Below are 25,809 nucleotides of genomic sequence, written 5' to 3'. Positions count from 1 at the left end.
CCGCCCCCCGCCTTTCGCCGGTGTGCCCCCTCGACCGGGCCGGCGGCAGGATTATTTGCTTCACAACTTTTTGGGAGGAGGTGGGAGGGCGGTTTTGGGGGTGTAGGGAGGTCGTCAGAGTGCTATTTCACCCCCCCACAAACACACACCCCCGTAAGCCGCCGGCAAACGGGGGACCCAGACCGGCCCCCGAAGCTGGGAGCGAGGGGCCGCGTCGGCCTCGCCTTTGCACCTTGCCGTGTGCCAGTGCCGGCAGCCCCCTCAGTCCCGCCGGGGCCCGGGCCGGGGTCCCTCAGCCACCCCCGCTGTCCCAGGGCCGGGTGGCATCAGCGGGACAGGGGCAACAGCCCCCTGGCCCTGCAGCCAGGGGAAGGGATTTCCTCAGCGAGGACCATGTCTGAACTTGGGCCCTGGCCCCCTCTCACGTCCCCGCTGTGGGACTCTAGCTGTCCCCACGTGTTGGGGTCCCGCTGGGGTGGGGGGTCCCTGTGAGGTGCTGTTGCCCCCTAGAACTGAAAATGAAAGGATCCTTTTTTTTTCAGGGAAAAGAACGTCTGGTAGTTGTGAAGTGAGTCCACTGGAAAACCCACCAACGCGCTTCACCCCGCACAGGTGAAATAGCTCTGGTTTTTAATGTGGGAGGTGTCTAGTTTTGGTCAAATCTTCCTTAATATGTCTTTTAGCTCAAAATGCTAATGGCTTTGTACAGATAACCTCAAATGAGTTTTGGAAATGACAGTAACACCTTAAAGCCGGATTAAAATATGTAGATCTATAGTTAGTTCTAACTTTATTACTTAACAACATGCGACGAAGGTTTATTTTAAGGCTGCTCTCAATTTTTGAGGCTTGGTAGACTTAAAAAGAAAATTGGTAAATTTAGAGCAACGCATCCTTCCCCTGTAGTTGAGTGCCTTCGCCTATGGGCACCCCTGCACTGGCCGTGTTTCACGCCGAGGCTGTACCCGCCAGGTACTGCTGTTGATTGCTGAACCGGAGAGCTGGTGTTATATGAAGCTGTCACTTACAGCCTGGTGACATTTTTCACAGCCATCTTCAGTCCCTTATGTGATTTGTTTGTACTGTATGTATACATCAGACAAGTTTTATTAATTGTAAAGCTAAATTATCTACAGAAAGTGACCCGAAATTTACTTAGTGGGAGTTAGTTTTTTTATGATGAGCGAGTGGATTTCTACTTAGAGTCCTACACAGTTGTTGTATGTACCATGTTCTCACAGTATGCTAAATCCTCAGGAGGTATAAATTTGTTGTAATACCATATTGAAACTTTGATAGCTTATAACTGCTAAAAGGCTGCTCTGTGAGGAGCTCTGCTGCTTTATTTTATTTATTGAGTATTCCCACTGAAGCAAGAATGATATTCCTGTATTGTGTGAAAATAAGCTTGTTTCTCTTTGTAGTATTGGGGCTGAAAATAAGACTAAGGTATTTTGTTTACCCTCATATGCAAGTGCAGGTTATTTATCATTTGAGTAAATGAAAGACTTGGACTTACAGCCTTTTTCATTCAAGTACAGATGCAAGGTATGCTGTGGTATGTTTAGTCTCTGCTTTCTCTCAGGATCATGGTTTTGATATTTTGAGATAATGTTTTAAAGTGCATCTCTGTGACGTTGCAATGGCCTAAATGTTCCATTTGTTGCTGCATCTGAAGGCCGCCTTTCTGCAGCCCTGCTTGCCCTGGCAAAACCTGGGCCTGTTAATAGCTACATTGAAATAAGTGTGCTTCTGTGCAAGCATGAGAATCTGCCTGTTAGGATGTGATTGCAGGACTGGGGCCTGAGACCTCCTGCTCAAATAGAGAAATCCTTGTTCAAAAGACTTCCAAAGATATGGAGCCTGTCTTCAACCTTAGGTCAGGAATAGCCATGTTTAGGAAATTAGTTTATTGAAATCTATAGGAATGTGCTCTTAGCAACAGTTATGAATCTTCCTACTTAACATTTTTCTCTTTAGAAATCCTTTGAAGTTTCTGAAATTCCTAGAGTCTTAAATGTTTGTTGTTTTTTAGGCTTTGGTCTGTCTTTGTCATGTTTTCTTTAAGGTGCTTTTTATCAGATGAGTGAATCGTCTGAAATTAAAATTCCTGCTTAAGTTCATTTTGTGTAGGAAAACAAAAAGAAGAAACTGTTCAGTTTTGGAAGAAAAAAGGTTATTTTCCATCCTCTTAGTTATGTTTTCTGCTGTTGATTGAAACCTGTTACAAGTCTGTAAGTTCTCTAGCCATTATTATTATTTTAGGAATAACACTTAAATTTAATCCTATGTGTATTGCATTTTATTCTGAAGCATAATCTGTATTACCAGTATTGCCTAAAATATAATGCTGCTTTTCTGTTAATGTATCAGACATCCTTATGCAATAATAAACTGCCTTTTTGCAGAGTTGAAGTAATAAGCTTTCTAAAAAGGCAGAATGAGGACGATGTTGCTGCTTCTATCTTCCTAGGTAGATTTTAACATATAAAAAAAGTAGTCCAAACTATGATTCCAGGTGGTAACTAAAAATGTCTAGTAGGATCTCAACGTGTTAAGTGCCTTGAATCTGTCAGGGTACTTGCATGTGTGTGCAGTACCTTGACTTGTGTGGGGCTCTTCAGAGGTCTTCTTGACTAAGGATTGTACTGTAATTAAAGTGTTCCCTGCAGGAGCTCTTGTAGTTGACTTTGGTTGCTTCCCAGCACTTTCTGTGTCAACTTGGATGCTTTTACTAACAAAAAGACTCTTGTTTCCAGAATCGCAGCAGGCTTGGTTTGGTAGCTGAGCGTAGTAGAGAACTGAGCTGTTAAATGACCAGAACTAAGCCAAAGTTATGGTTAGATCACAGAACAGGGACAGAAGTTACAACTTTGTGGTGTTGATGTCAACCACAATTAGATGTGGTGCAGCTTCTCTTGATAGAACAGAGCACTTCAAAGAGAGGTACTAGTTGCCTAAGGTCTCTTAGTACGGAATAGCAAAAAGGAATGTTTTTACTTTCTCTCTAATAATACAGTTTTTACTAATCTGACTGAAAGGTTCTACTGTAAGGTAGCTTTAAATGCATGTCTTTATGCAATGATTTTTATGGTCTCTGTTCATCTCTGAATGAAATTCCTTGTTGTCCAAACATCTTAAAATCTACATATTTACTGTTAGTCTCAGCAAAAGGGTCAGACAATGGCAACGGTGGGAATTGTTCTTTCTTGGTCGAGGAATCAACAGAACTACTATTTATCTTAGTTGTGTTTGTGGAAAAGCTGAGGTTCTTGGAGATCCATGTTTCACTTCTGGCCCAAGCTGATGGTTTTGGAAGCGTATGTAGATGATTGTACCTTGTCTGTGAGATGTCATGAGCACACCAGGCAATTTAACGTGAAATCTGTGCTGGTATTAGCAAATGCAGAACAACACAGTTAAGACCTCTTTAATCGTGGCTTTTGTTTGGATGCAATGTGCGAAGCTCTGAGCTCAGTCCTCTTAATTATACATCTTTTAACCACTGACATATAATTGCCTTGCAATTTACAGTGCATTTGGGGATTCCATTGCCTAAAAGGGTCTTACGTACATTGAATGTCAAGTTCTGAACATACCTTTAAGAATGTATCCAACCCACATGATTTAAAATGTTCTAATATTTTCAGCATGGTGTTTCCTCAAAACTACCAATTGAGTTTTGGGGCTGTAATGCTTTGGGCTTTCTAATAGGGACTAGGCCATTAACTTCTCTTTAGACTCATGACATAATGCTGATACTCAGTATGGTTTAGCAGAATGTCCCCCCCTCCCCAGTTTGCTGCTACACTGTTTCCCAGCCTCTCTGAAGAACTGTTTAACTGTTCTGGGAGAGGTTACCTGGAGTGCAGAGCCACAGCTTTGTTGCCTTGAAGCTGATGTGTGCTGCAAGGGAACTGACTATGCCTGCATGCCGGGACTAAAAGCAGTTGGGAACTGGCTTCTTCCTGTGCCTGACAGCAGGTGCTGATGGTTGTGCAGGTGTGTACCTGTGTGTATTTAAGTCTTTCATTTCTCTCTTTTTACAGTCACTTTGCCAACCACTTTCTGTTGTCTTATGGACCACCAGTGGCTGCACTCAGCAGGACAAGTACCTCTGCCCTAAGTGATATCACAGAGTGTGGGTTTGCTCTGTGTCCTGCCTGTCCTTGCCGTGAAGCCTTGCTGGGATGCTAAGTTTGTTGCTCTTCACATGTCCAGATAGGGCTTTCACCAGAGGGAGGAGATTTTCTTCTGGTCAGCTGCTCAGGAGTGAAAAAATGGGAGAAGGGGAGAAATAAATGTGTTACTAAATTACAACTGTTAGTGGTAACCTCTGAAGAATGTGGGAAATACCCAGCTGGATCAGATCAGGGCTTGATTAAACCTAGTGTTCTGTCTTGGGTGACAGGAGTAAGTGATGCTATTTAGGAAGACCCTGAAAGCCCAGCCACTTTTTAGTGTTTTCTTCTCTTTCTCCTCCACCATCCATATTTGTTAAATTAGGCGTCCTAGCAGGTACATCACTTTATGTCCCCATTGCCTATGAACTTTTCTGCTCTCTTTTTGAAACTGATGATACTGTCTGCTTTCATAGCCTCCTGTGACAGCAAGTTCCAGCAGTTCACTACTTGTGAGTAGCAAAAATGAAGAATTCCGCAGTATGTTTTGAGTCAATCTCTTACTAGCTTCATTAAGTATCCCTGGTTCTAATATTGTGTGATACAGTATGTGACCATTTTATGTTCATCTTATCCACTACCACAATTTTTTAAACCTCACTCATGTCCTAGATCATTTGGCAATGGCACACGTTTGGATTCTCTTCTGTTCTTTGCTCTGTTGCTTCTGACTAGCTCAAAATATTTTATTTAGAAGCAGTTATTTAAGGAAAATCTAGGTGCCTCAGAAAGCAGTCTCTGGTTTCTCACTCATGATTTTTGGCTAACGCTGGTTTGAGCATATGCAGGCATAAATTACGTTTCTGTTGAACCTTTCTACAGCTTCAATGTAGAGTATAAATGCAAAACCCAAAACAGCTTCCAGAAAGTTTTGTACCCTGATATTTTTGCAGTGAAGTACAGCTGCTTAAGCATTTGATTTTTCCAGGGGAAGTCCATGTTTCCGTCATCTCTTACTGAATCCTGTGGGACAAAAATAATTTCTCCCCCACCCACTATTTAGCTAAGTGTAGTTTCAGTTCTCTTCAGTAAAGTGACATGTGCCTATTCTATGCTTGTGCTACTTTTTATGTAGCAGCAAAAAGCTCAGTTAAGGACTCCAGTATATTTTGTTCAAAATAAAATACTGCATCAGATTAAATCAGAATCAATAGATTTAAGTCTTTGTTGTTTTTATATGTGTATATATATACATGGTATGCTATGGAAGTAAAATGAAAAAGCTCTTTTTAGATGAAGTACAACTCCAGTCTCTGATCCTGGCAGTGTATCAACAGTGTCACTGTCTTTTGTGGAGTCTGTGTGGGAATCTACCAATAAAGATATAATTGCAAGTTGGAAAGACTTGCTGTAGGGTTTTGTTTGGTTTTTTTAATATAGCGTTGGCTGCGAGGTATATTAGCTTTCTTTTTGTTCATTGCACTGTAGTTGCACTACTTGATTCCTATCAGGAGTTGTAACGTTATATTTGCATTAGCTTCTCTTAGTGTAAATATAGACCCAAAAATTCATGTTCAAGCTCATTGATTTTCCTGAGGATTATTGTCAGTATTTTTGCTTAACTGTTTCATGTGGCATTGTACTTGTGCCCGGTATCTTTCAGACAAGTGAGAAGTAAAATACTTTGCCTGTCTTGACACAGTCAAGTTAAATGCAAAAGTAAGACTTAATTATGAGTTAAATCCAAAAATAAGACTGGGGCACAAGAATAAATCCAGGATTATAGTGGCCGGGAACTGTGGAGCAGTTTCTTTACAGAAGCTTAGCAGAGGCACACCAGGTATGCGTTTCTCGCTGTTTACTTTGGAAAGAGGTCCTCAGAATGGTTGTCTTTGGTCTGTCGCTTGATAACCTTCAGAAAAGAAATTTGCTGGGTTGTGCAAAAGAGGAGGTCACTGATCTGTCAAAAAGTCTGCAAAGCATGATACTAGTAGCTTAAAAGAAGGTGGGAAATAAACTAGAAAGAGATAGAGAGCAGCACGTGAGTCACCCTGGTTACAAGATGCACTTGTTCTTTCAAGTTTTGCATCCTGTTCAGTAAGGCACCAAGTACAAGCTTTGGTTAACTGTCGTGAGAAACAAACTCCAGAGCAAAAGGTTTTCTGTCAGTTTTGTTGTGTGTGTGTGAGGCAATTAGTTAAAACTCATTTGATTACTTTTGCTGCCGTAGTAATGGAGGAGACTGTCTCTGAAACATGGGACCCAAACCCAGATCATAACTCCTATATTGGGCATGTCGCCATGGGATTTATGTTTTTCTTTCGTGTTGTTTCTGTATAATACTGAAGTGTATGTCGGTATCTGCCTTAGCAAAGGTGTCTGAAAGGATTATTTAGTTCTCAGCATGCTGGAGATAGTTCTCTCTTCCCATTCCGTGTTTTTGAAGGGTGCAGCTAACAATGAACGTCATCATCTTCCAATGATTAGTTTCAAATATATATTTATATGTCTATGTTATGTACTCCGTACTTTCAAGTACTTCCATGCATTGAGAGAAGTTGAGAAAGGTGATTGGAAGTGGATTAAATGTCCATGCTTGTGTTGTGGCACTCGAGGCCCTGCCCCTGGGGGTGTGTGCTTGCGTGTGTGCATCGGACGGGAACTGTGTATATAAAGAGGAAATACACAATGATCCTTATTATTGTCAAATGATTAATTAAGTCACTTGTGCCAGTTAGTTTTGTAGCATGTCTCCATTCTGTATGCCGTGCATGCTGCACGTGTGCATATACAACTGTTTCAAGAATTTTAAGTGTGTTTTAAAATGTTTAGTAGTCTGTTGTCCTGCTCCTACAGCTAGATGTATGCTAATGAAAGGCCTGGTTTATGCCGTTTACTGTTAGAGGTGTGATAGGGTGTTTTGTTTTGCCCTAGTGACTTAAAGTTGCTTTTCTAGATCTCCCTAGTGCCATAGTGCTTGTCATTTTCTCAAGGTGCTTTTATACAGCAGAAGTGAAGGTTTCTACCTTCACAAGAGGAAACTGCATCTTTCCTACAAAGTCTGTGTAGGCTCCCTCCTTGCAGTCGTGTTCTTGCCATTTCGGGCCTTGGGAACAAGTAAGTTGATTGAGGTGGTAATCTGTACATTAGTCACATGCCTCTAATATATTACATATTTCCTGAATACCACCTCTGTGTACATTCCTTTGCTTGGTATATAACCCATATGAAACTGAACCGAGTACTGAATATACCATGTTCAAAAGAGTTTATTCCAGTGCTTCAGGATGGCCTTCTGAATAAAAGCAGCTTTTTGCAGGCTGAGCTGGGTGTAGCAGAGTAGCTGCAGAATATGTGTACTGTTAATTTTATTTGAAACTACTTTGGGGTGGAGACTTCTGAATAAAAGCAGCTTTTTGCAGGCTGAGCTGGGTGTAGCAGAGTAGCTGCAGAATATGTGTACTGTTAATTTTATTTGAAACTACTTTGGGGTGGAGAGTTTTGGGGGGATTTTTTTTTTTTTTTTTAAAAGATGATTGTCAAAGACTCCATAGTGGTAGGAGATGAAAAAGTACATTATGATTGCATGGATTTGTTATTTTGTTGCACTGTAGAAGTCTATTTTAGGGAGAAAAAAACCCCAGCTCTTGCTGAAATGACATTTCAGTCCTCCTGGCGTGGATGGGAGTACTGCCTCTGACATTATTAATGGCTGCATTTACCTAAAATAAGTGCAGTAAGATAGGAAAAGCTCTGAAGAACCATGATGACCTCAGGAAGGACTGCATATTGATGCTTGCAGAAGCTGTGAGCAGCTACAAGATCTGAAAACTGTTCATCAGGTGTGGTAAAGAAAGCATTTAAAAAAAAAAAAAAGCTTTCTGGCACCACCTGATGAAATTAAAATTTTGCAGAGCAAGGACAGTTGTCAGCATTTTTGTAAGCAAAGGTACTTGAAGTAAAACCTCTGCAATCAAATGGGTTAATCATCATTCAACTTGATTCCTGAAAGCAAGTGATCTAATCTGATGCTTAACCTTTTCTAACTTGTAGCTCCTAATCACTTTCTGGTTGATGAGTGGAGTTTTGTTTAACAGGTTTAAATGTGGTGGCAGCCGAATTCCCCCCTCTCTCCCCGCCCCCCCCCCCAATAATTTCTTTTCATGGTTTCCAAAGATCTGTGACTACTGATTGAAAACTGTTGTGCTAGTGGATTTGGCTTAGTGGGTGCTAGCTGAACCACAGGTTTAGTGGCTACATCCGTCCACTTACTTATTGAGCAGTAATAATATCTATTTTATTCTGACTGACTTTGGCCTTTTTGATATTTTCCTTAGACAATCTGCTTCATCTTGATTCATCATCATTCCAGGATAGTGGTGACCTTGGGGCTCTCTCTTAACATTGATATGGTACAGAAGATTTAAAATCAGGTATTGTTCTGGGTCCCTCTTTCCTGCCAAAATGAAACACATAATCTAGAACTGAATGCATTTTTTTATCTTATGTAATTTATCTTAATATTTTGGTTCTTTCAGCTGATGTTCACAAGGAATAGAGTCACGTGATGTATGAAGGCAAACACATACACTTCTCTGAGGTTGACAATAAGCCCTTGTGCTCATATAGCCCCAAACTGTGCAAACAGAGGCGACTTAACGGCTACGCCTTCTGTATCAGACACGTTCTGGAGGACAAGACTGCCCCCTTCAAGCAATGTGAATATGTGGCCAAGTATAACAGCCAACGCTGCACCAACCCCATCCCCAAATCTGAGGACCGTAGGTGAGTTGTGGTTACCCATCTGCAAAGTGGGAAGTGGCTGGGACAGGCATGAGTTTTCTTTTAAGACGCTGCCTGGTTTCAGGATGAGGGAGGAACTGGCCTGAGTGGGTTGAATTCCAGGATGTTCCTTTGAGGGTTTTGTTTTAGGATCAGTAAACTTTATTTTCTGTGTGAGTCAAGTACGCAGAAAGGGGGTGGTAACATACTCCCAAGGAAGCGTACAGGAGATTTCACTGCTTTTCTCAAATTCACTAGAAACTGTGGATCAAACCTGCTACACAATACCTGCTGTTCTAATTAATTTGTTTTGTCACTCACAGTACATCCTCTTAAAAAGGCCTGCTTGTTTGGCCAGCTGCGCTAAAAGCACACTTCCATCTACTTTTTCAGGATAAACAGTTGAAAATGGATACCTTCTGGGCTTAGGGAGCAGTAACATGTAGTGATGGATCCAGAATTACAGTTCAGTGTTTGTGATTTGGTACTGATCTGTAGCATTGTATTGCTGGAATAAGATAAATATTACTTGGTAACAGATGAGCCTGCTGGGAAAATACTGTCCACCCCCTTTCTTCTTTGCTTCCCTGCTCTCTCTCCCCTTCCCAAATGAAGATGCCCAAGGTGCCTGGGTATGAAATGCCTTGCAAGAGATAACGCTTGAAGTTGTTGGAGAGCTGGGAATTCAAACCAGATTTTGTGAATTGTAGCCCATACTGTAAACACAGGGACATTCTTCCTTGTTCATTAAGACTTCCTGAACACCAGCCTCATCAGTGTAGCCTGGGTTGAAATAGCAGAATTTGCCTAATCTTGACTGCCAGGTGTATATGACTTTAATTTTTTGGAGTCATTATTGTAGGTTTTGCCAGTAACACAGCATTAAAGTAATATGTGTGTTGACTATCTGAGGTTTGTTCTGTTAGAAACAATTTTTTTTAACCTAAAATATAAACAAAATATGCCAAAAAAAGAATTAAACGACTATTCACTGACCTTTCACATTATTAGCTGCCATTCAGTAACCTTTTGCATTATTAGCAGTGTTCCCACTGTGCCCTACATATAACTTCCTTCTCTGCTCACAGCTCCCTCTCTTGTCTGAAACAACAGTTGGACTGTGCTCTAAATTAACTTGCACTTCACCTGCCATTTCAGTTGAGGAGACTGATGAAGTGAGAAAAAAACGCGAATGTTTGTCAAAAGCTGTAGGGCAAATGCTCAAATGGCACAAGATGAATAACTTCAAGCTGTAATTTGACAGTCAGTGACTGTTTCTTTGCTACTGTACAACTGAGGCTCTCGGAAAATAAGCTCACAGAAATGATCGTGGAAATTGTTAGTGCAAATGGTATGCTGTAATTTCAGATGCAAGAGCTGACTGAGCCAGAGTTGCTGTTTACCAGGGGTCATACTTAAAAACAATAGAAATAATAGTACTTAATGACACTTTTTTAGGTCTCATATGTTCCCATGGAATTTGAGATTTTTCTTTACACCTTGAATTGAGTTCACACTTTGTTCTTTTTGATTTTTCTCAAGTTAAAGTGAAGTGTGGTCATGACATCTGGTGTATGTTATATTAGAATAATTCAATTGCATGTCGAGTGTCACATTACAGTACTTGAAGAGGACAGCAGGTGTCTGAAGGAGAAAATAAACTTTTAATTTCAAATGAGAGGATGTGATAGTTTGAAAGAATATTTTAAAAGACTCCTTCTCAGGGCAGAGTTTAATTTTAACAATAAAATTTAATGAATGCTAGTGATAAGACTGACTGCTCTAAACTTTTTTTTTTGGCAGGCAAACCTGTATCTGTTTCTTAGACTTTTTTCACACTCCCTTTGATATAAAGATGTTTGCTATGTCTGAGTTCTTAACTCATAGCTTTTAATTTTCTGTGTACAAAATTACTGTCAGATGGTCATTTTGTCACAGTTTTAGACATGTAAGTGTACATGATCAGAGGCAGGCTGTATGTTGTTCTGACAGCTATCTTATATAATTTTTAAGATAAAATGTCTTAAGAGGATGCATGCATTATATGCCAAAAGCTTCATAGCCTGTCCACAGATAATTAAAAAAAATTATCACTTGTCCCCAGACAAATGAGATGCTGCCAGCCACAAAGATATTTAATATGCTGCCATATCATTAGATTTCTTATTAACCATTAACACTCTGTGAATTAAGTCTATTAATAGTGCATGACTTCATTGCCTTATTTGAAACCTAGTTTCTCTATTCACTATCTTGTTCTTTTTTAAGAATGTATACAGGATGATACAGACATGGGTTCTGTATCTATGTTTCCTCTGAATACACGTCTCCTAATTCTTTCTTATCAAAATACACACATAGATAATGAAGTTCAACTTAAAAATTAAGTATAGGGTTATTACAATTTAGCTGGGTTAAACAGCGTTTTATCTCTAATTCTCCTCTTGAAAGAGAATCTTCAAATATTTTGTTAATATGCAAGGTGCTCTCCATCTTCCTTTAAATAAGTGGCAGAACTTGATACCAGTCTGGGATGTACTGGGAAGCAGAATGCAGTTGTAGGTGGAAAACCTCACTGTTTGGATTCTTACCCTCCCAGTGTTGTGGGAAACTGTCCAGCTGAAGCCTTCAGAGCCCATCACCTTTTGTGTGCTTCATGTTACGACAGTTTTAATGGATATCAACCCAACACTTCTACTGTGTATGCTGACTGTATATATTATCTAATATAGTTAGCTGAGAATGTCCCACAGGCAGGTTATAGAAACGACAAATTGTGCCACTAAGACAGGTACGTCAGAACTGGCTCTTGTAGGGCCAGCTTGACCCTAATGGGTTTCATGCTCAATGCCGTGTGAAAGGGACTGTGCTACTTGCAACTGCTACTCCAGTCTTCCCAGTAACTGTCTTCCATGGAGCATGAACTACTAACGCCTTCCCTAGCATTACATCTGATCCAAAGTGTTTATTGCCTTAACTTAAGGGGAGATTTAGATTAGATACTAGAAAGAAATTCTTTACAGTGAGGGTGGTGAGGCATTGGAATAGGTTGCCCAGGGAAGTCATGGATGCCCCATCCCCGGAAGTGTTAGAGGCCAGGCTGGATGGGGCTTTGAGCAACCTGCTCTAGTGGAAGGTGTTCCTGCCCATGGCAGGGGGGTTGGAACTCAATGATCTTTAAGGTCCCTTCCAATCCAAACCATTCTATGATTCTATGAACTCAGCTGGTTATAGACTGGTTCCAGCAGAGTCAGTTAATGTCTGCACCAGGCTCTGCAGCAACCTGTGAAGTCAGAGCCAGTTTGAGCCAGGACCAACTAAAAAGCCAACTTGGAACCTGAGGGATGGGGAAATGGATGCGTGTGCCCACCTGGCTCTGCATGGGACCAGCTAGAGCCTGGCAAGGCCAAGGCTGAATTGGTGCTAATAAATTATGTCTAGCCAAAACTGACTGCCTGTAGTCTTCTTTACCCAGAGAAGACTTAAGTGCTCCTCCCCAGCTTCTTCTCGCTCCTTTTAGTCCAGTGTACAAGGTATATTTGCTTCTGTTCTGCTGGAAGACAGAGTTGATAGAGCCTAAAGCACAGAGCCAAGTCAATGTCTATTAGAATTTGCAAGTGCATGTGATGTCTATTTTCTTTAAGTTATAGCCCGGCATCTTTGGATTTGTGTCTAGAGGTGAAGCCTGTGTAAGATATCATTGACTTCCAGTGATGCAGTATGGTCAGTTGTAAAAGCCAAAGCTTTATTCTCTGCCATATAAAAAGGATGCTTTTAGAGTTAAATGAACAAGCAAAACCCTTAATAGCCTAAAACTGAGAGAAAGTTTGCAAGCTAATTACCTTTTCATAGATTTATTAATCTTTTCTATGTTGTGCTTTCTCTTTGGTTTTCACAATGAAAACATACTAGCCAGTTCTTACCTTCTTGATCCTGCACAAGCACCAGGTGGCAATAATTAAGTTCTGAGCTATATAAAGTAAGCATTCACATTGAGCAAAACTCTTTTTTTTTTTTTAAATTGGAATAAGAGCGAGGAAAATTCCATTTTGTTTGTTTTGTCTGTTTATTGTTTTTTCTTCCGCCATACTAAAAGTGCTGTTCTAACTGATCTCATCAGTCTTGTTCAAACAAAATATTTAAATAGTACTTAACTATGGGAACGGCACTGTTGACTTTAAGGGAAGCTTTATTGAGTCCTCATGTTATAATTTTATTTTTAGAAGTGCATCTCTCAGTATGAATTTATAGTATTCCAATATATTCTAATAAGGACTCCACACATTGCTGGCTTTCAGCTTGCCTCATTTAGGTTTATTTATTATTTACAACTTAATGTAACAAAGAAATTATTTTGACAATAGTAAGTAGCAGTACTTTTTCAGCCTTTTCTGATTTGTGAATCCTTGTGGGTGTGGATCTCTTGAGAAGCTACATGTATGGAGATCGTTTAGGAGCATACATTAATTTGCTTTTTCTTTTTTACCGTTTATGGACCCTTTAGGAGCAATTCACACATTGCTTCTTTAGGGGTGGAACAGCAACTTGAAAGACACTAAACTGAAGTGTTAAACTTTTTGAGGAGTTTGGTTTGGGCTTTTCTGTTATATTTTTTTCTCAATGAAGATCAGGAATATTTTAATTTTAAACTATTTGTTTAACAAAACTTACTGTTCTCAAATTCATAACAGTCAGATTTTATACCTTCATGGTATATTTCCTTGTCTTATCCCTATATCCATGAATGGCTTCATGGACGTTACTTTAGCTTGTTCATTACTGCCTTTAGGTAGATATCACTTTTTCCTCACATCTTGGTTTTCATCTATAAGCTGCAGGCTATAGAGGGGTTCCTGCAATGGCAGAAGTCTGATTGCTGGTGGCATTCTACAGAGGCAGGGGGGGCCTGCCTGTGTGAAGCCGGCAAAGGATCAGATCATGGTTCCTACATTTCTATCACCTGCTTGTTTTAATCAGACAAAAAATAATTATTTCCCCCTTAGTATGTTATCTGTGGCTGTGAAGTATAACTCTTTTTCTTTTAATTTTCATTAAAAACTTTCAAAGACTTTTTTCCTTTTTTTTTTTGGTCTTTTTTTGTTTAATAACATGACTTTAAAAGCGTTTTTTTATATTAGGAGAGCTTAAGAACTATGTTTGTGGATTGTATGTGTACATATTCCTGGCATAGTGTAAACATTTTCTAGCAGCAGAGAATTTCTTTTAGACTAGATTTTTGTTTGAAGAACATGCAGCTAATCCTCTGGCTACGAAATTAGTCATGTTAGACTACTAAAACAACTTAAATATTTATGCTACTTGTTCATTAAGTGCAAATAGTGACCCTTCTCAGCAGGTATCTCTAGTTAGGTTGTCTATATAAGAATCTGCCCCTTACTACAGTGGAATTCATAATAATAATGTGTGTGTTGATGAAAATGTTAACTACTTCCAGGGAAAGAACCGCCGAATGAGAGGAAGTAGTGTTCATTGGACTTTTTCATGGAAGCTTCTGAAATGATCAGAGTTAATGGCTTGAGTTCTTACTGGTTTATGTATCGGACAGTCCATTTGTTTTGTTTGCATTGTTCTGTGAGTGTTTACCCTATTAGAGAGTAAATATTTTGAGTGGTTGTATGTGAATCTCCTATGAATAATTGATGAAGACTTTTATATCTTAAGATTGCAAATTACAGGTTGGAACACCACAGTTGTCTACGCTTCTTATAAAACCTCTTGTGTTTCAGTATAAATTTGCGTGAGATGGGGGTATGTGGATTTCCCTTTAGTGATGTCTGTTTCCTTCAGACTTTACTTAAAAGAGTTGACTTAATAGAGTTCATTGAGTTCAAGGCCAGGCTGGATGGGGTCTTGAGCCACCTGCTCTAGTGGGAGGTGTCCCTGCCCATGGCAGGGGGGTTGGAACTCGATGATCTTTGAGGTCCCTTCCAACCCTAGCCATTCTATGATTCTAATAACTGACTGCTTTTACTTTTCAAAGGTACTGCAACAGCCACCTGCAGGTACTTGGCTTTATACCGAAAAAGGAGAGGAAGAAAAAGAATGATCCCATAGAGGAGGTAAAGGTCAGGCATCAGATGGATGCTATGGCCTTCAGTCTGACAGTGCCCACCCTGGCCTTGAAGATGCCCAATGGACTGGATGGGATGTCCCTCTCCCCTCCAGGGGCTAGGCTTCCTATCCACTACCTGGAAGCAGAATTGGAAGACCCCTTTGCTTTCAACGAGGAGGATGATGACCTAAAGAAAGGGGCAACAGTGAGGAAAAAGTTGCAGAGCAAGTTGGCTCAAAACCGGCAGCGCCAGAGAGAGACAGAGATTTTAAAAGTTCGCCAAGAGCACTTTAGCCCCCTTCCTGCACCTTTGCAGCAGCAGCCTCTGCAGCAGCAGCAGCACTCCCATCTGCCACCTTCATCAGCTTCGTTAAAGCCGACAGGGCTACCGCAGGGCGTAGTCTGCAAGTCACCTCAACCTCCGAACACCAGCCTACCAATGCAGGGAGTGGCACCCACCACACACACTATAGCACAAGCCCGGCAGTTGTCTAACAAGAGACCTCTGCCTCTCCTGCCACCCGCTAGGGCTCCTGTCACAGACCCTCCAAGGACTGATCGGGTCCTCATGAAAGCCACAGCCTTCTCTCCGCACTCGTCCTGCATGAGCCGGCTACAGAGACTGGTGAAACTGTGCACTCGAAAACAGCAGCTGGACACTGATCTCTTTCCACATTTAGGTGGGTAAAATAATGGATACACTGCCTGCTTATTTGTTAACATGAAACCAAAAGACAAAAGGGGAACGTGCTCCTAGATCTGTTGTGCATTCATGTGTGGTCCTTACAAAATAACCCTGAACTAGGTAATTTCTTGGTATTTTCTTCAGCCCTGTTCTCTATTGAAGGGAAAGCCTTGACCCATCACACGTGGTTTATGGCAAATCAAATTGAAGTATAAAAAGACTGCTTGGATGATACAGACATCATACAGAAGGTTTGCAACTTGAGTAGTAAAGGTGGCTGTACCTAGATGAGTGGACAAAGTTAGACTGAATGTTAAATATGTGACAAGTGCACATTACAAAGTGAGTGCAAGTAGAAGTCTGGAAATCTGGCCCATCGTTCTGTACAGATCCATATTTCCAGTTGACTTGACTGGGAAGATTGGAACATAAGAGAATTTTTTGTGAGTGGGCCTATTCTGGGCTTGTACAGAATGTAGATGAACAAAATCAAAAGACTGCAGCAGGAAGGCAGCACCGTTACAGAAGGTAATTGGAGGGGTAGAGTCTTGTCCTCATACTAAGAATAGTCTCTTCCTTACTTATTATCTAGAAACCGTAATAATCAATTGCTGCTTGTGAAAATGTAAGTAAATATATCCAACTGGCTGCTATGACTAGTGCTCTATAAAGCATTAAAAGGGCAGCTGACTTTGTGGCTTATTTGTCTAATTATGAATACAGACCTAGGTACACCTAGATGTCCTTGTTACCTCTCTCACCCCACAAAGTAACTTTTCCACTTTGTTTTAGATTATACTTTTCTAGCAAGTAAAATACCGACAGGGAAAAGGGAAACACAAGTCAGTGGGTAATATTAGAGCAGGAATGCCATTTATGATGTTTAAAAAAAAACAAACCAAAAGACTTCAAATAAATCTGGATGTTCTTCATTTAACATCTTATTTAATTGCAAACATCTGTAATTTTTGCTATTTTAATTAACCTTTTTTTAATTTGCTGTTAAGATATGCCCTTTGGCACTCATGGGATAGCTTGACTATTTGTTCAGAAGATAATTAGCATCCCATAGCATGTCTCCAAAGGACGTTGCTCTTCAGAAAACCGCTTTGATGGTCCTGCATATCATGCAGGTCTTTTGAGTAATGGCAACTCCAGAGGCACTTTTGAGTGTCACAGACCCCAATAGCTTAGAAAGTGACCTGCATTTTGAAAGACTGTAGAAAGATCACTTTCTGTGTTTAAAGTTTTACATTCTCAAGTGGTGTATGCACTGAAGAGAATATGTTTTCCTGAAAAACAGGCATAGTAAAAAAACTGATTAGACCCATAAATGTACAGTTATGCAGATGCATAACTGTATGTATATGCAATTTGAATATTTTGTATTTGGCAAAGTAATGGAATTCATATATTAATTATGTGAGAGTGGAAAATATATATGCTATTTGTTCATAATATGCCTTAATATTAAAGACTACTTATGCTAGTTCAGAGAATTTCAGGATTTCTCTTTTATGATAGAGTAGCACTAGAGATGACTGCACAGAATCTTTAAAAAGATGCAGCCAGTTTTATGTGTACCTGCATCAGAGCCATGTAATCAGATATTAATGTAGCGGGAGTCTTCAGTGTGAGTACAGCTGAATCTGGATTAGATTTATGCAGTGTCTATTAGAAGCAAAACAACGCAACCTCTGATTTTATTTTTAAACCTTGCATAAATCATTTGTTACGTGGTGCCAACTGTGGACATCTCTATCCAATGATTAAGTTGTTTTTTTCATTCTTTCATGGAAGGCGAAAGAGTTAAAAAAACCACATTTAAGTTGAAAGTATAATTCTGGCATTTTGTCAAATGTCTTAAGATATCTTAATTTAGTTCAAATGCGTGTCTTAAAAATAGGAACCAATAATAGAATTTGCAGGATGCTGAAGTTCATGAAAAATAGGGTTTCTGATATTTCTGATTTGTGTTAAAGTGTTGCTTATAAATGGTGCAGACACTCCTGATGATTGTGTGCCAAGTGTGTGTCTAACTCTGAAAGTAGGTGACCAAGTACTGATGCTTTTCCCAAATTCAAAGCGTCTGACTTCAGAATAATCTCAGATGTAGTCATTTAGTTTATTTTTAGCAAAAATAAAGTGTTCCTTAACTCTATCCCAACTGCTGCTTCATTTTCAAGACAAGAACACGCAAGAAAGTGAAAAACTATTAATGCTGGCTTGTAAATGCAGCTATGGGATTTTATCCCACCTGCTGCAAGGAACTGGCAAGAATTCCACTGCACATGAGAGAGAGAGCAGAAAAAACTGCAAAAGATAAAGCTCCAGATAAAACGTTCTAACTGAGAACTTATGGGACTCTGTCCCTGGCTGTCCTGTTCAACAGTTATCTTTAGCTTGACTAACTGAGGCTGCTGGTGCATACAATAAGTTGATCCTACTGCATCATCATTAAGTGAAAGGATGCTGCTTAGTGAAAGTGCAGGAGTATTTGCATCTCTCTCTTCAGCTCCCTTTTCATGCTAATGTATGCATTTGGCAGGCAATTACAGAGACTGAGCAGAGGAACATCCTGTGTAGCTGTGTATCTATCTCTGTCCCTGCCGCTCTGTCTTACGGTTTTCTTATTCTCCCTGTGTCTTGGCACAGAGCAGGGGTCAGAGCATAAACAGAAATCAAAGTGGCCTATTTAGATCATATAGTATTAAAAATTGCCAGGCAGTCAGTTCTTCATGGCAGGGACTTCTCTCTTACCTTTTCTCTAAAGATTCCATGTGCTTGGTATGAAAGCTTGTGTTATTTTTCTGTGGGTAAGAAAGCTGTTGATTTTTCTTCCACTGCTTGTGAATACAGAAGCCAATAAGGATTTGAAAAAGAAAGCTCAAATTTGACAAAAATCACTGCGTGCTATTTGTACACTGTAGTGGAGCAGTTATAGTAACTTTTCTTATGTAATTGAGAATGTTATATAATTTAATCAAACTTAGTTATGCTCGTGACTATACTACACATTTATCTTTTGTGCCATGGGTTGCTCAGAGACTTATATGGGGTGTGGATACACTTTTAATCCAGCTTTCATGCTTTCAATTCCCTTAGGGCTGGATTGGTCTGAAGACAGTGGAGAAGAGTTGGAGGATTCAGAGCAAACCTCCCCTTACCAGGTTGCGTGGTCTATCCGAGAAACCCTCGGCTATGAGAGACATGAGTGAGTATGATTCTTTAGTATTCATGCTGGCCTTGATGGAATAAATCATGTAAATGTGAGCTTCTCTTCAAGTGGAGTCGGTGGAACCTAAGCACTTGTTCAAGTGCTTTGCTGAAACAAAGGATTGTTTGAACTCGTTTTTTTGTAAGAGCTATGAAACAGCTTGTCACCTTCTGTCCCAGTTTCCACCTAGCTTAGAGACCTTTGTGCAGTCTGCTATCAGAAAGATGCACCAGGAAAGAACTTAAGCTTATTTGCCTAAATTTAATTAAGTTTAGTGGGTGAACTAAATGAACTTGTGAGCATTGCTGAGTAGAGGTATTTCCTGAATGAGAACCGGATGAAGGGAGTTGCTATTGGTTTCTAGTCCCTCCTACTGTTTGTGAATAACTTCGTAAATTTGGTACATTTTACTCATTAATCCTTATGGCAATTGTCCGGGATTACTTAAGTGATTTTTATTTTTTTTTTTAAGGACGTGGCATTTCTTTTCATAATTAAGTGTTGAATAAATCTCTGACAAACAGTTGAGAGCATTGAAAGGAAGTGATGTGATTGAAGGGATAAGCAGAGCAGGTTTTAGTTGCTGGTGCAAAAAGGTTTACAGTGTTCTCCATGTACAGTTAAGTCATAAATCTGAACTTACAGTAGGATATGATAATATATGTCTATTAATATAAATTTTAAGGTGCAAAGTTAAAGCAAAGTATCCCAAGCATGCTATTGTAATGAAACTGAAGCATATTGATAACAAAAGGAAATTGGGGTCTCAATAAAGTTAGATAGTAGTTTCTATAATGTCATTGTCTTTCACTGTGCAACTGGACTTCTTGAAACTACAGGTCTCTCCCGTTTGTATGATTTTTAAATGTCACAGTTAGATTATTGATGTTAATGAAACATTATTGTGCTGTTACGTGGAAATTCTGAAACTTACCAGAACTTAGCTTCTGACATCTCTAAAGATTGTCATAGAGTCATTTGGTTGTTGTAGAATCATTAGGTTGGAGAAGACCTTTGAGATCATTGAGTCCAGCCGTAGGGTGAACACCAAAGTTGTACCTCTGTCATCAGGACAGATTGAGGATACTTAATACTGAGAGCCTTCAGTGAATCAAAGCTTAGTAGCAGTGTTTTTTAAAAGAAAGGGTTTTTTCTGTTACAAATGACCATTGTTTTTTAGGGCATCAGCAGTCAGAGAGAGTAAGCTTTCACAAACATCAGTTTTAACTTAAAAGGCAACTTTTAAATAAACTGTTTTGGGAAAACATGAACAGACTTTCAGGGTATTAAATCACACATAATTTTCAAAGCAGATATATCTATTAAATAAATTCTATTACACTTTTCTCTTTATGACATTTGATCTGGTTCTTCCATAGATCCCCATTTTTTTGACAACTTACAAAGGTCATCTCTGTGTGTTTTATCTTCTATTTGTCTTAACTTCCTTTGGATTCTTCCTACTCTTTTCACATAGTGAGGGAAAATAATACCTTGTCTTGACATTTTCTGTTCCATTCTAGCACTTTATGCACTTCAATTAAACACTGTCTTAACTAATCATGATGGATACATTTTTGTATGGTACTGGCTGCTTTTGTACTTCTGTCAGCTTGCCCAGTGTTAACTCTTCAACAACTTTCCTAATTTTGTTTATGATTTGTTTATGATTGATAACATTGATAACATTCACTTGATGTCAGCATTCTAAAACTCTTAATTCCTATTCTGCAAGCTTCTGCAGAGGTTTTTATTAGCTGAAATATTTCACTTTGACACTTTTGCAATGTGGTCTCTCTGCTGCTGAAGATGAATAGTTCAGACTATTTCTTAGGTGATTTGATTTGTCAAAGTGACTCTGTCTTGGTAATCTGGTGGTGCAGACTGGTAACTCCTAAGTCAGTCAGCCAATGACTTGTTATGGCTCTGAATTTTGGAAGTTGCTTTTACCAGAATACCAATGCAGATTGTTTCCAAAACCTTTAAATGCTGAAAAGACATCTCTAAACCTATGGGAATTTATTTACTGGTTTTCGTAGTAAAAGTAAAGGTATTTTTTTCCATGTTCATTTGTGTCTGACCTTGCGGTCCCTGTGGAAACGGGTAACTCTCCACCAGCTAGCTCCATCCTGACCTTTTCCACTTGACTCCCTGGAAGACAGTGGGAGGGATGCTTCTCACAGCAGATTTGTAAAAGAAAGCAATCAGTTAATTTCTGCATTATTGGACAGCTTGTTCCCAGCATTTCTGGTTGTGTGATTGTGGGAGTATTGTCTAACTTTCTGCTGAGTTTCTTGTGGGATACTCTAGCCGCTCTTAAATTCTAAAAAATTCACCAGATTGGTTTAAAATTAATGTCTTAACAGTGATACATTTTTGAGTTCGTTTGCCTTCTGGCCTTTTAATTTGTAAAATTCATATTGTTACAGTCATCTGTGGAAGCGCAGGCCAAATGTTTGCTTTTATTATTCTGTCCTTTAGTTTTGAAAAATCGTGTTCCTGTGGTCGCAGGGCTCCAGGATGCGGCACTCGGAGGCAGATAGTCGTGGAGGAGCTGGCAGCAGGCGCGGTGCGGGGAGGGCAGCTGGCAGGGAAGGCTGCCGGGCTGGGAGGAATTCCTTGCAGGAGCAGCGGGAACGCAGGGGCTGTTCACTGAACGCAGATTAGTGAAGCTTCCCCCCCCCAGATAATTAGATTACTGCATCTTGTCGTTTAGAAAGAACTATAAAACAAATGACTTCAAAACAAAGTAGTTTTTCACTTCCTACACTGAAATACAGATAAAAGTGAGCGCTTCAAGTAGCGAGTTTGAAAAGGGAGTGTGAGGATTGGAGTCCCTTCTCATACCAGCTCACTCAAAGGAGCAAATATCAACACTATTGTCAAAGTTGGATTTAATAACTCCCAATAACTTGAAGAACTAAAAGGAAGAAAGGAAGGTTCTTCAAATCCCTCCTTACAGAGGGTGTTTGAAGTACAGTTGCTGGTGTGTCTCAGAGCAGAGATCGTGTTCTCCTGGTTCCCTGATGGTGCCTTTTGCTCTTCCTTTCTGCTGCTTTGTGTTGCCTTTGTTTTCTTCATGAACACTCAGCAATAATTCCCCAGATGTTTACACATGAGAATCTTGAAGGGAAACATTGGGAAGAAGCATTTTGGATTATCAAATAGTTTGCATGCACTTTCAGAAATCTTTTAAAAAATGAAATGCCACATATTTAGTTGAACTTCAGAAGTTATATATGCAGTTTAAGAAAATAAACTAAATAGAAGTTGGTAAACTTGTTTACAAAAAGAAAACAATAAAAGTACCTTTCAGTTTCAGTACTTGCCTACAAGGGGAAAAAAAAAGAGGTATTATTGTGATATTTTTAGGTTTCTTTGAACTTATAAATATGTTTTGGTTAATCTTACTGGCCTGTAAACAAAATTCTGAATAAGCTTTTAGAAACTCTTTTCCTCAAAATTAAGTCCTTGTTCATTGCAGCCATGATTTCTTTATATGTCTTCTATATAAGTCTTCATCTACTTTTTTAAAATGATCTCCTAAACTGCAGTACAAAATATTTTAACATGTGATGACTTTGTTCTGTCTATTTCAATGCAAGGGAAGTAAAAAGTCTCAAATATAGAGACGCTTGCATTTTAAAAGACTCTTTCCACCCAAAGGAAACACTTTTTTTCCCCTAAGGAATATTCCTGTCTTTTCTTAAAGTTAATTTTTAGCCATATTTAAAATGAAATTAGTGTCTGCAACTTTGTTTGAAAATCTTGGCCCAGAGCAGTAATGAAATATCTAAAACCTTAGACCTCCCTATATCTAACTGATCTCCCTTTGTTATATTCCTGTTTTCTGTTAATCCATTGGGAAAAGGAAAATCCATATTAAATAGCATACAATTAAATTTTTCTAAACAGTTATTTTTTCCCAGTAGGCATTCTTTTCTAAGGGATCTTAAAAGTGTATTTTCTTTTCATTTTTAATATGAAAATATTTTAAACATTATGCATGTTAAATATTTTTAACAGGTTGTATATGCTGCTAAGTATTTAATTGCAGAGGTTAATTACTTGTAATTTGTGCTTCTAGAAAATAATCTGTAATCTGTTTTAACAAACAAAATACATAGTATGGTTGATTTTACATAAAACTTTTTTTTAGAAGAAGTGCATTTGTGTCAAGGCAGTGTTTGCTCCTGTGGAGTTTTTGTGGGCAGCCTTAGTGGAGATGGATCCAATCTCTTATATTTAGCCTGCGTGTAAATGGAATAAGAATTTCCAGAAAGGAAAGTAGGTCTTAGGCATACTGCCTTTCAGGGACAGCTATTCTGCCTGCATTTCTGAATCTTACTTTTTTTAGTAAATATCTTGGCCAGTATTTAACATCTCTTCTATCATCAGCTGATTGTGGTCCACTTTGCTGTGTGCAGGTTTGGATGTCAACTCATTCGGTCTTGCTGGCCAAGCTCTGCAGTTTGAACCTTGGAAGCTTTTGATTTGCTTCATTTGTTTGGACTTTTTTTCTTCCCCTGCCCTTCCTTTACTTTACAGATTGGAAAGTTAGCAAAAAGTTTCTCTGTTCTGTAAGGAAAAGCTTAAAGGAAAAGCTCAACAAAGTCTGCTTTGCTTGGATTCCGTGCGCATTCTTTGTTGCTCCGTGCGCATTCTTTGTTGCTCCATGAACAAAAAACAAAATCATTCTGCAAACTAGTGCTTGTAGAGGACTTCTGGGTAGCTTCATGGACCTTGTTGTTTTAACAAGTCCAAGTGATGATTTTATTATGCCTCATGATTTTTACTTTATTTAACTGAATGTGTTGACGTGGTTTAATGGTCTTGTTGATATGTGCCTGGACATTCAGAAAGTCAAGATAAATGGGAAAAAAATTCCTTAAGCAAACAAAGAATTGGGTCAGTCCTTCATCTGGTCATTGCTTAGCCCTGATCTGATTTTTTCCCTCAGTGCCCTTGTGAATTTCTTCTCCATGTCTGTACTGTAACTCAACTTTAACTCTGCAGCAAGGGGAAAGCAGTATCAACTGCAAATTTTGGTTTAGGAAGGAAAGCACCACCTGGCAGAGTAAGAGGAATTGGAAAAGGTCAGCAGTTTTGGTACTTGTTAGAATTTGACCATCTTCTCCAGCATGACCTTTCTTCAATAAATTTCCATAACATAATTCTCCACCCTTGTCCTCTCCATTAATAGCGCTTTGATTTAAGAGTTTGTCTCATTTGCTGAGACATTTACAGTAAATAAAGGTTAACAGTATAGATTTTTTTTTGAACAGCAGGCTCCAGACATTTAAATGTGTCAGATTGGATGATAAATTGATGTAATCTCTAATAATGACATACTAAGAAGGGTAAGTACCTTTAGAATTCAAAAGAGATCCCGCTCTCACCATTTCACCAGCATCGCTGCCTGATTTCAGCCTTTGGATGTTTGTGGGGCTAGAAGATGGATGCCAACTTAACAATTCTATTAAAATGACAAATTGTCTTCCTTGGGGAAAAAAAAAATACTTAAAGCCCATTTGGTTTTTTCTTTCCCTTCTTCAGGTCCGACGATGACAATGCAGATGACAGGAGTTCCAGGGTGACCAGACTTTGCACTTACTTTCAGCAGAAATACAAGCACCTCTGCCGCCTGGAGCGGGCAGAATCCCGTCAGAAGAAATGCCGGCACACACTCCGGAAAGCCTTGCTGCAGGCGGCCAGCAGAGAGCCGGAGCGTGCTGGGCAGCTCATACAAGAACTCCGAAGAGCTACGTGTGCTCATACCAGGTTAGCCTTCCCCTGAGACTGCAGTAACCTGGGGTCTGGATGGGGTGGAGATGGGCAGAGTATCCAGCAGCTGAAATGCTGAACTCAGGAACCGGTAGGCATGCACAAGGAAGAACCATGACATAAATGCCTATTCTACTCAGTGGAGTAGAATAAACATGGCACGCAGCGTTTGCTGCGAAGAGAAGCATTCTCCAGCTTTGTATTTTAAAATGTGGATTGTTTGTTCAGCAGTATCTGGGCCCAATTTCTTAAATGTCACAAAAGAAGTTAGTGGCCTGCTAAAATTTATGCTTATTAATTAATCTATGTATTTTGACTGCCTTCAAATATCTGGTACTTTACTTAAGCCCAGTTCTTTAGGTGGTATTCAGTCTGCAGTTCACTCCTTCAATTCAGATTTCGTTTTTCAGACAGCTTTTTTTGAAAGTCTGTCTTTCCTCTTAATTCTCTTCCCAGCAAATCAAACTTAAGCTCGTGCTTTTTGTTAGATTTAACTCAATCTAACATTAAATGAAACTTGGCAACAAAATAAATATCTTCTAACAACTCTGAAGGTTACCTTCAGTGGGAATTCTTTCTAGATAATGTCAACATCCCTCCAGCTCTCAGCATACTGAGAATTGGTTGATTCATATTTGTGCAGAAACAGAGTAAGTCTGAACCCTGGCGTTATGTCTGGGGTATCAGCACCATCCTTTTGCAGTTGTGGCTTAGTTCTACAGGATGTGTGACTGGGAGTAGGGGGAAATAACATGAGAGGCAGGCTGGAGTAGGGTATTAAGCATTATATTCTGGACTATGGGATGCTTTTGTTTCTGAACAGTGGGCTGTGGTTCATGACAGTTGAAGGGTTTATTGTTGGGGCAATGATGCTGAAGGCTGCTCAGAGGTGTAATGTACATTAGTAGTTTACAGAATTGGGTAGATGTCTCCAAACCTAAACTACAGCAAAACCTTGCCAGAACTGTCAATCTCTTGCTAATTTTTTTACATCATTTTGGCCTTTTATTACACGAAAAAAGATTGCATTGTTTTGGTGGACTGGCAGGGCCAGGTATGACTCTCATCGCTGCTCTGGTTAATATAAGTAACCACAGAGTCTTTTCAAAAAGTTACGAAATTTTTCACGGGAGTAATATTGCTAACT

General features: G+C 39.5%; 1 protein-coding gene across 5 annotated transcripts in view; it reads left to right on the top strand.

Annotated features, from left to right (window-relative positions):
• Positions 1-25,809, top strand: part of INO80D (INO80 complex subunit D) — a 46,197-nt gene that overhangs the window by 1,122 nt on the left and 19,266 nt on the right. For 4 of the 5 annotated variants that reach the window (XR_001413388.1, XM_014954441.1, XM_014954440.1 and 1 more), the window contains exons 1-6: positions 110-612; positions 8,459-8,554; positions 8,660-8,906; positions 14,905-15,656; positions 18,767-18,875; positions 24,435-24,659. Coding sequence is in view for 4 of the 5 variants with exons in the window: in XM_014954441.1 (XP_014809927.1) it covers positions 8,689-8,906; positions 14,905-15,656; positions 18,767-18,875; positions 24,435-24,659 (1,304 nt within the window). In the remaining variant the exon portion in view is untranslated. Of the gene's footprint in view, positions 1-109; positions 613-8,458; positions 8,555-8,659; positions 8,907-14,904; positions 15,657-18,766; positions 18,876-24,434; positions 24,660-25,809 lie in introns of those variants that run through there. The other variant, XM_014954438.1, reaches the window with a different exon arrangement.

The sequence above is a fragment of the Calidris pugnax genome, unplaced genomic scaffold (genome assembly GCF_001431845.1).
Source record: "Calidris pugnax isolate Ruff unplaced genomic scaffold, ASM143184v1 scaffold103, whole genome shotgun sequence".
NCBI classification, from domain to species: domain Eukaryota; kingdom Metazoa; phylum Chordata; class Aves; order Charadriiformes; family Scolopacidae; genus Calidris; species Calidris pugnax.
The sequence above is the reverse complement of the archived record's forward strand: the minus strand, read 5'-3'. Positions and strand labels throughout refer to the sequence as shown.